We start from the raw sequence: 10,821 nt of genomic DNA, 5'->3' as shown, positions 1-10,821 counted from the left end.
TCCGAGTAGGATCCCGGGATTGAATGACTGTGACGAGCTTCAAACTCCTGAAGGCTGGGCGTGATGACAAACGCAAAAGAATCAATGGATTCTACTCCAACCTGATTGAGAACCGACAGATGATTAGCCGTGCTGTGACAGAGCATTTGGACCATTTTCACTGAGAGGATGGGATGTAGCTATCAACAAGGGTGATGCCTCCAGACGATTAGCCGTGCAGTGACAGCGCATAGGACCATTTTCCCGAGAGGATTAAAAGTAGCCATTGATGATGGTGATGCCCTACATATAGCTTGCCATGGAAAGGAATAAGAAGGATTAGATGAAAGTAATACGAACGTAGAGATTCGAAAGGATTCTAGCATCTCCATACACTTATCTGAAATTCCCACTATTGATTTACATAAGTATTTCTATCCCTTTTTATTTTCTATTTATTATTAATTTTTGAAACCCATAACCATTTAATCTGCCTAACTGAGATTTACAAGGTGACCATAGCTTGCTTCATACCAACAATCTCCGTAGGATCGACCCTTACTCACGTAAGGTATTACTTGGACGACCCAGTGCATTTGCTGGTTAGTTGAACGGAGTTGTGTCCACACATAGTTGTGAACCATGGTATTGGCATCATGTTTTTGGCGCCATTACCAGAGAAAGAAAGAGCAATGAATTTTACATAAACATATGAATCACAATTTCATCCACCAATCTGCAATACGGTTTTCAAGTGTTCTGCATGATCCTCTTCAGTCTTGGAATAAACCAGTATGTCATCAATGAAGACAACAACGAATTTATCCAGAAATGGATGGAAGATCCTGTTCATATAATTCATAAACACTGCAGGGACGTTTGTCAACCCAAAGGACATTACAGTGTACTCGTAGTGACCATAACGAGTCCTGAAAGTAGTCTTAAGGATGTCCTCATCTCTTACCCTTATTTGGTGATAACCGGATCGCAAATCAATCTTGGAGAAAATCCTGGCTCCTTGTAACTGATCCATGAGGTCGTCAATCCTTGGCAGTGGATATTTATTCTTTATGGTGACCTTGTTCAGTTGTCTATAATCCACACAAAGCCGCATGCTCCCGTCTTTCTTCTTCACCAATAACACTGGTGCTCCCAACGGAGAAACACTCGGTCAGATAAAATTCTTACCCAGAAGATCCTCTTGTTGAGATTTTAGATCGGTCATCTCTAGCGGTGACATCCTATAGGGAGCAATCGAGATTGGCCCTGTTCCCAGTACCAATTTAATCACAAATTCAACCTCTCAATGTGGCAGAAATTCCTCAATGTCATCAGGAAGCACTTCAGGAAAGTCATATACAACCAGAATCTGTTCTAAGTTTTGATCATCACCCGACACACCCGCGGTTAACAATAGAATACCTTGACATTCAGCCCCCGAACAATTCACTATCATGGAATTCAAGTAGTAGCTATTTACCACAACCGGCCCTTCCGTGTCTTCCGACATGAAGTACACTGATTTCACGGAACAGTCGAGCAGAACGTGGTTCTTGGACAACCAGTCCAACCCCAAGATAAGGTCAAGACCTACCATCGGCAAACAGACTAAATTGTGTACAAAGTCACGATACTTGACCCTAAAGGAAACTTGTGGACATCCAAGCCTAGTTATCATGGCTTCATGGGTGACATTATACACCTTCTGGTCATAACCTAACGTTACGATCTTCAACTCTAACTCACTAGCCATCTCAAATGCAATGAATGAATGTGATGCTCAAGAATCAAACAAGGCATTTAAAACTTGACCCGCTATTTCACATTTACCTCAGATGAGTGTCTCGGACCCCTCAGCCCCTATAGCTGAAGTGGTGAACACTCTTCCAGGCTGCTGTGCTCTCCCTGTACCCTGTCTCTGCTTCTCTGGACAGTTGGAGGCTTTATGCCCCGGCTTCCCACATGAGTAGCATAAACCCCAACCGGCCTTACACGGAACACCAGGATGGTGACTCCCACATCTAGTGCAAGCCTGCTCATTCAAAGGTTGCTTCCCAAATCTTCTCCTCGAAGCATTGTTGTTATTGTTGTTGGGCCTTCTGAAGCTGTTTTGACCCTGAGTCCTCTGTGGTGCAAAACCTTCCCGTTTGAAAGGTAGACCTCTAGGAGTAAAACTCTTCCTTCGGTTCAGTTGGACTGATCCCCTCTGGCTTCCTCTTTCTGCAGCTGCCTTCTTCACACACTCTCCGGCAACTCTACTTTTGTTAACCAACTCGGAGAAAGTCCTGATCTCCATAGGCCTTACTAAACTATAGATATCACTTCGGAGTCCTCCTTCGTACTTGATACGTTTCCATTGCTCAAAGTCCCCTGGAGCTCTGATGAGCGGATAATTTATACGCTTTTTGGCATTGTTTTTAGGTAGTTTTTAGTAAGTTCAAGCTACTTTTAGGGATGTTTTCATTAGTTTTTATGTTAAATTCACATTTCTGGACTTTACTATGAGTTTGTGTGTTTTTCTGTGATTTCAGGTAATTTCTGGCTGAAATTGAGGGACTTGAGCAAAACTCTGAAAAAGGCTGACAAAAAGGACTGCTGATGCTGTTGGAATCTGACCTCCCTGCACTCAAAATAGATTTTCTGGAGCTATAGAACTCCAAATGGCGCGCTCTCAATGGCGTTGGCAAGTAAACATCCAGAGCTTTCCAGCAATATATAATAGTTTATACTTTATTCGGAAATTGACGACGTAACTTGGCGTTGAACGCCAAGTACATGCTGCTGTCTGGAGTTAAACGCCAGAAAAACGTCATGATCCGGAGTTGAACGCCCAAAACACGTTATAACTTGGAGTTCAACTCCAAGAAAAGCCTCAGCTCGTGGATAGATCAAGCTCAGCCCAAGCATACACCAAGTGGGCCCCGGAAGTGGATTTATGCATCAATTACTTACTCATTTAAACCCTAGGAGCTAGTTTATTATAAATAGAACTTTTTACTATCATATTATCATGCTATCCTGGATCCTGGATTGTATTTTGAATCCTGTGATCACGTTTTAGGGGGCTGGCCATTCGGCCATGCCTGAACCTTTCACTTATGTATTTTCAACGGTGGAGTTTCTGCACACCATAGATTAAGGGTGTGGAGCTCTGCTGTACCTCAAGTTTCAATATAATTACTATTACTTTCTATTCAATTCTCTTTTATTCTTATTCCAAGATATACGTTACACTTAACTTTGATGAATGTGATGATCCGTGACACTCATCATCATTCTCACCTATGAACGTCCGTGATTGACAACCACTTCCGTTCTACTTTAGGCCGGGCACATATCTCTTAGATTCCCCAACAGAATCTTCGTGGTATAAGTTAGATAGATGGCGGCATTGATGAGGATCCGGAAAGTCTAAACCTTGTCTATGGTATTCCGAGTAGGATTCTGGGATTGAATGACTGTGACGAGCTTCAAACTCCTGAAGGCTGGGCGTGATGACAAACGCAAAAGAATCAAGGGATTCTATTCCAACCTGATTGAGAACCGACAGATGATTAGCTGTGCCGTGACAGAGCATAGGACCATTTTCACTGAGAGGATGGGATGTAGCCATTGACAACGGTGATGCCCTACATACAGCTTGCCATGGAAAGGAGTAAGAAGGATTGGATGAAAGCAATGAGAAAGTAGAGATTCAAGAGGAGCACAGCATCTCCATACACTTATCTGAAATTCCCACTATTAATTTACATAAGTATTTCTATCCCTTTTATTTTCTTTTTATTATTAATATTCAAAAATCCATAACCCAATTTAATCTGCCTAACTGAGATTTACAAGGTGACCATAGCTTGCTTCATACCAACAATCTCTGTGGGATCGACCCTTACTCACGTAAGGTATTACTTGGATGACCCAGTACACTTGCTGGTTAAGTTGAACGAAGTTGTGAACCATGGTATTGGCATCATGTTTTTGGCGCCATTGCCAGGGAATGAAAAGCAATGAATTTTGCAAAATGGAATAACATATGAATAACAATTTCATCCACCAAGTTTTTGGCGCCGTTGCCGGGGATTGTTCGAGTATGGACAACTGACGGTTCATCTTGTTGCTCAGATTAGGTAATTTTCTTTTCAAAAACTTTTTCAAAATTTTTTCTTTTATTTTTCGTTTTTCCAAACTATATTTTCGAAAAATATTATAAAAAAATCCAAAAAAATCATAAAATCATAAAAATAAAAATATTTTGTGTTTCGTGTTTGAGTCTTGAGTCAATTTTTAAGTTTGGTGTCAATTGCATGTTTTTAAAATTTATGCATTATTTTTTCGAAAATCTCATGCATTCATAGTGTTCTTCATGATCTTCAAGTTGTTCTTGACAAGTCTTCTTGTTTGATCTTGATGTTTTCTTGTTTTGTGTTGTTTGTTGTTTTTCATATGCATTTTTTGTTTGTTAGAGTCCATGCATTAAAGATTTCTAAGTTTGGTGTCTTGCATGTTTTCTTTGCATCAAAAATTTTTTCAAAATTATGTTCTTGATGTTCATCATGATCTTCAAAGTGTTCTTGGTGTTCATCTTGACATTCATAGCTGATGAGCGGATATTTTATACGCTTTTTGGGGGTAATTTCATGTAGATTTTAGTATGTTTTAATTAGTTTTTAATAGAATTTTATTAGTTTTTAAGCAAAAATCATATTTCTGGACTTTACTATGAGTGTGTGTATTTTTCTGTAATTTCAGGTATTTTCTGGCTGAAATTGAGGGAGCTGAGCAAAAATCTGATTTAGGCTGAAAAAGGACTGCTGATGCTGTTGGATCCTGACCTCCCTGCACTTGAAATGGATTTTCTGGAGCTACAGGAGTCCAATTGGCGCGCTCTCAACGGCGTTGGAAAGTAGACATCTAGGGCTTTCCAGCAATATATAATAGTCCATATTTTGCGCAAGGATAGACGACGTAACTTGGCGTTGAACGCCAAGTTCATGCTGCTGTCTGGAGTTAAACGCCAGAAAAACATCATGATCCGGAGTTGAACGCCCAAAACACGTCATAACCTGGAGTTTAACGCCAAGAAAGGCCTCTACTCGTGGATAGCTTTAATCTCAGCCCCAGCACACGCCAAGTGGGCCCCAGAAGTGGATTTCTGCACCAATTATCTTAGTTTATTCATTTTCTGTAAACCTAGGTTACTAGTTTACTATTTAAACAACTTTTACAGACATTTCTTGGACGGGATGACATTTTCAGATCTGAATTATATACTTTTGACGGCATGAGTCTCTAAACTCCATTGTTGGGGGTGAGGAGCTCTGCAGCGTCTCGATGATTTAATACAATTCCTTTGTTTTCCATTCAAACACGCTTGTTCTTATCTAAGATGTTTATTCGCGCTTAATTGTGAAGAAGGTGATGATCTGTGACACTCATCACCTTCCTCAATCTATGAACGTGTGCCTGACAACCACCTCCGTTCTACATTAGACTGAATGAATATCTCTTAGATTCCCCAACAGAATCTTCGTGGTATAGGCCGGATTGATGGCGGCATTCATGAGAATCCGGAAAGTCTAAACCTTGTCTGTGGTATTCCGAGTAGGATTCTGGGATTGAATGATTGTGACGTGCTTCAAACTCCTGAGGGCTGGGCGTTAGTGACAGACGCAAAAGAATCAATGGATTCTATTCCAACCTGATTGAGAACCGACAGATGATTAGCCGTGCTGTGACAGAGCATAGGAACGTTTTCACTGAGAGGATGGGAAGTAGCCACTGACAACGGTGACACCCTACATAGAGCTTGCCATGGAAGGAATCTGCGTGTGAGAAGAGGATTTCAAGGAAGAGTTGAAGTCAAAGGACAAAGCACCTCCAAAACTCCAACACATTCTCCATTACTGCACAACAAGTAACGCTAGTATTCTTTATTATTCCAACTTACAATTTTAAGTAGTTTGGCTTTTTACAAGTAAAATCCAATTAACCTTATTGGCATCCTGACTAAGATTAATAAAATAAGTATTGATTGCTTCAAATCAATAATCTCCGTGGGATCGACCCTTACTCACGTAAGGTATTACTTGGACGACCCAGTGCACTTGCTGGTTAGTTGAACGAAGTTGATTTTGGACCAGGCTCTATTATCATATTCCATAAAGAGATACAATTTCGTCCACCAAGTTTTTGGCGCCGTTGCCGGGGATTGTTCGAGTATGGACAACTGACGGTTCATCTTGTTGCTCAGATCAGGTAATTTTCTTTTCAAAATCTTTTTCAAAAATTTTTCTTTTATTTTTCGTTTTTATAAATTTTATTTTCGAAAAAATTTAATAAAAATACAAAAAAAATTTAGAAAATCATAAAAATTAAAAATATTTTGTGTTTCTTGTTTGAATCTTGTGTTAATTTTTAAGTTTGGTGTCAATTGCATGCTTTTAAAATTTTACTTGCATTTTTTTCGAAAATCCATGCATTCATAGTGTTCTTCATGATCTTCAAGTTGTTCTTGATAAGTCCTCTTGTTCGATCTTGATGTTTTCTTGTTTTGTGTCTTTTCTTGTTTTTCATGTGCATTTTTGCATTCATATTTTTCATGCATTAAAGATTTCTAAGTTTGGTGTCTTGCATGTTTTCTTTGCATCAAAAATTTTTCAAAATTATGTTCTTGATGTTCATCATGATCTTCAAAGTGTTCTTGGTGTTCATCTTGACATTCATAGCATTCTTGCATGCATTCATGGTTTTGATCTAAAAATTTCATGCATTGAGTATTTTTTGTGTTTTTCTCTCTCATAATTAAAAATTCAAAAATAAAAAAATATCTTTTCCTTATTTCCCTCCAAATTTTCGAAATTTTGGGTTGACTTGGTCAAAAATTTTCAAAAATTAGTTGTTTCTTACAAGTCAAGTCAAAATTTCAATTTAAAAAAAAAAATCTTATCTTTTCAAAATCTTTTTCAAAAATCATATCTTTTTCATTTTTTTCTATTTTTCGAAAATTTCAAAAATCTTTTTCAAATTATTTTCAAAATCTTTTTCTTATCTTTATATGTAATTTTCGAAAATTCACTAATAATTAATGTGATTGGTTCAAAAATTTGAAGTTTGTTACTTTCTTGTTAAGAAAGGTTCAATCTTTAAGTTCTAGAATCTTATCTTGTAGTTTCTTGTTAGTGAAGTAAGTAATTTCAAAATTTTTAAATTAAATCTTTTTATCTTTTATTTGATCTTTTTCAAAAATCTTATCTTTTTCAAAATTTGATTTCAAAATATCTTATCTAAACTTCTTATCTTCTTATCTTTTTCAAATTTTGATTTCAAATCTTTTTCAATCAACTAACTAACTTCTCGTTTGTTTCTTATCTTTTTTCAAAACCACCTAACTACTTCTCCCTTTTCTATTTTCGAAAATATCTCTCTCTTTTTCAAAATTCTTTTTAAATAATTAAATGTTCCATGTTTAAATTTTAATTTATTTCTAATATTCAAAAATCACTAACACTTTTTCAAAAATTATTTTCGAAATTCCCTTCTTCTCTTCTTCTTCTATTTAATTATTTAATTACTAACACTTCTCTTCACCTCTCTTCATCTAAAAATCCGAACCTCCATCTTCTTTCTTATACCCCTTCTTTTTCTACTAACATAAAGGAATCCCTATACTGTGACATAGAGGATTCCTCTTTCTTTTCTTGTTTTCTTCTCTTTCATATGAGCAGGAACAGGGATAAAGGCACTCTTGTTGAAATTGATCCAGAACCTGAAAGGACTCTGAAGAGAAAATTAAGAGAAGCTAAATTACAACAATACAGAAGAACCCTTCTTGAAATTTTCGAACAAGAGAAAGAGATGGCAGACGGAAATAATAATAATAATGCAAGGAGAATGCTTGGTGACTTCACAAAGCCAACGTCCAAGTTTGATGGAAGAAGCATCTCCATTCCTGCCATTGGAGCCAATAACTTTGAGCTTAAGCCTCAACTAGTTGCTTTAATGCAACAAAACTGCAAGTTCTATGGACTTCCATCTGAAGATCCTTATCAGTTTTTAACTGAGTTCTTGCAGATCTGTGAGACTGTAAAGACGAATGGAGTTGATCCTGAAGTCTACAGACTCATGCTTTTCCCTTTTGCTGTAAGAGACAGAGCTAGAGTATGGTTGGATTCACAACCCAAGGACAGCCTGGACTCATGGGATAAGTTGGTTACTGCCTTCTTGGATAAATTCTTTCCTCCTCAAAAGCTGAGCAAGCTGAGAGTGGATGTTCAAACCTTCAAACAAAAAGATGGTGAATCCCTCTATGAAGCTTGGGAAAGATACAAGCAGCTGACCAAAAGATGTCCATCTGACATGTTTTCAGAATGGACCATATTAGATATATTCTATTATGGTCTCTCTGAATTTTCGAAAATGTCATTGGACCATTCTGCAGGTGGATCTATTCACCTGAAGAAAACGCCTGGAGAGGCTCAAGAACTCATTGACATGGTTGCAAATAACCAGTTCATGTACACTTCTGAGAGGAATTCCGTGAACAATGGGGTACCTCAAAAGAAAGGAGTTCTTGAAATTGATGCTCTGAATGCCATATTGGCTCAGAACAAAGTGTTGACTCAACAGGTCAACATGATCTCTCAAAATCTGAATGGATTGCAACATGCATCCAACAGTACTAGAGAGGCAGCTTCTGAAGAAGCTTATGATCCTGAGAACCCTGCCATGGCAGAGGTTAATTACATGGGTGAACCTTATGGAAACACCTATAACTCATCATGGAGAAATCATCCAAATTTCTCCTGGAAGGATCAACAAATACCTCAACAAGGTTTTAACAATGGTGGACGCAATAGGCTGAACAATAGCAAGCCATATCCATCATCTTCTCAGCAACAGACAGAGAATTCTGAACAAAACAATTCTAATTTAGCCAATATAGTCTCTGATCTGTCAAAGGCCACTTTCAGTTTCATTAATGAAACCAGATCCTCCATTAGAATTTTGGAAGCACAAGTGGGCCAGCTGAGTAAGAAAGTTATTGAAACTCCTCCCAATAGTCTCCCAAGCAATACAGAAGAAAATCCAAAAGGAGAGTGCAAGGCCATTGACATAGTCAATATGGCCGAATGCACAAAGGAGGAGGAGGACGAAAATCCTAGTGAGGAAGACCTGCTGGGACGTTCCTCAAGCAAGAAGGAGTTTCCTATTAAGGATCCTGAGGAATCTGAGGCTCATCTAGAGACCATAGAGATTCCTTTAAATCTCCTTCTGCCATTCATGAGCTCTGAAGAATATTCATCCTCTGAAGAGAATGAAGATGTGACTGGAGAGCAAGTTGCTCAATACTTAGGAGCTATCATGAAACTGAATGCCAAGCTGTTTGATAATGAGACTGGGGAAAGTGAACCTCCCTTGCTCATTAGTGAACTAGATACTTGGATTCAGAGAACTCTACCTCAAAAGAAACAAGATCCTGGCAAGTTCTTAATACCTTGCACCATTGGCACCATGAGCTTTGAAAAAGCTTTATGTGATCTTGGGTCAGGGATAAATCTTATGCCACTCTCTGTAATGGAGAAGCTGGGGATCATTGAGGTACAACCTGCCTTATTCTCATTACAACTGGCAGACAAGTCCATGAGACAAGCTTATGGAATAGTAGAGGACGTGCTAGTAAAGGTTGAAGGCCTTTACATCCCTACTGATTTCATAATCCTAGACACTAGGAAGGAAGATGATGAATGCATCATCCTAGGAAGACCTTTCCTGGCCACAGCAGGAGCTATGATAGATGTCAACAGAGGTGAGTTAGTCCTTCAATTGAATGGGGACTACCTTGTGTTTCAGGCACATGGCCATCCCTCTGTGACAAAAGAGAGTAAGCATGAAGAGCTTCTCTCATTTCAGAGTCAAGAAGAGCCCACACAGTCAAACTCTAAGTTTGGTGTTGTGAGGCCACAACCAAACTCTAAGTTTGGTGTTCAAACCCCATATCCAAACTCTAAGTTTGGTGTTGGGACTATACACTAAATTGACCTGATCACCTTGTGGCTCCATGAGAGCCACTGTCAAGCTATTGACATTAAAGAAGCGCTTGTTGGGAGGCAACCCAATTTTATTTATCTAATTTTATTTTATTTTGTTTCTTTGTTATTTTTATGTTTAATTAGGTACATGATCATGAGGAGTCACGAAAAAAATCAAAAAATTAAAAACAGAGTCAAAAATAGAAGAAAAAATTTTTTCACCCTGGAGGTAGCGCAGACTGGCGTTCAACGCCAGTAAGATGCATCTGTCTGGCGTTCAACGCCAGAACAGAGCACCATTCTGGCGTTGAACGCCCAAAACAAGCAACAACCTGGCGTTAAACGCCAGGATGGTGCACGAAGAGGACAACCTGGCGCTGAACGCCAGGAACAAGCATGAAACTGGCGTTCAACGCCAGGAACATGCATTACATGGGCGTTGAACGCCCAGAACATGCACCAATGGGCGTTTGAACGCCAGAATGATGCATGAAGGCATGTTACATGCCTATATGGTGAAGGAATGGTATTTGTTTTCACCTCAGGATCTGTGGACCCCACAGGATCCTCATCTCAGGATCTATGGACCCCACAGGATCCCCACCTACCACATTCCTTTTAATCCTAATCACACTCTCTTAATCCAAATCTCATTCTCCATGTCACACTTCCCAACACCCTTCACCAATCACCTCAATTCCTCTTCCCAATTACCCCATTCACCATTCACATCAACCTCCTCTTCCCCATACACCCCACCTACCCTCATAAAATTCAAATTCAATTTCCCACCCATTCCCACCCAAATGACCGAACA

At 38.9% G+C, this 10,821-nt stretch overlaps 1 protein-coding gene across 1 annotated transcript; it reads right to left on the bottom strand.

Annotated features, from left to right (window-relative positions):
- Positions 1-1,282: 1,282 nt before the first annotated feature.
- LOC130949465 (uncharacterized) lies at positions 1,283-1,732 on the bottom strand. Its single transcript, XM_057878177.1, has one exon. It carries the CDS (start codon positions 1,730-1,732, stop codon positions 1,283-1,285), a length of 450 nt encoding a protein of 149 aa, XP_057734160.1.
- Between the last annotated feature and the right edge of the window lie 9,089 nt (positions 1,733-10,821).

The sequence above is a fragment of the Arachis stenosperma genome, chromosome 9 (assembly GCF_014773155.1).
Source record: "Arachis stenosperma cultivar V10309 chromosome 9, arast.V10309.gnm1.PFL2, whole genome shotgun sequence".
In the NCBI taxonomy this organism is placed as follows: domain Eukaryota; kingdom Viridiplantae; phylum Streptophyta; class Magnoliopsida; order Fabales; family Fabaceae; genus Arachis; species Arachis stenosperma.
This window is presented reverse-complemented; position numbering and strand designations above follow the sequence as displayed.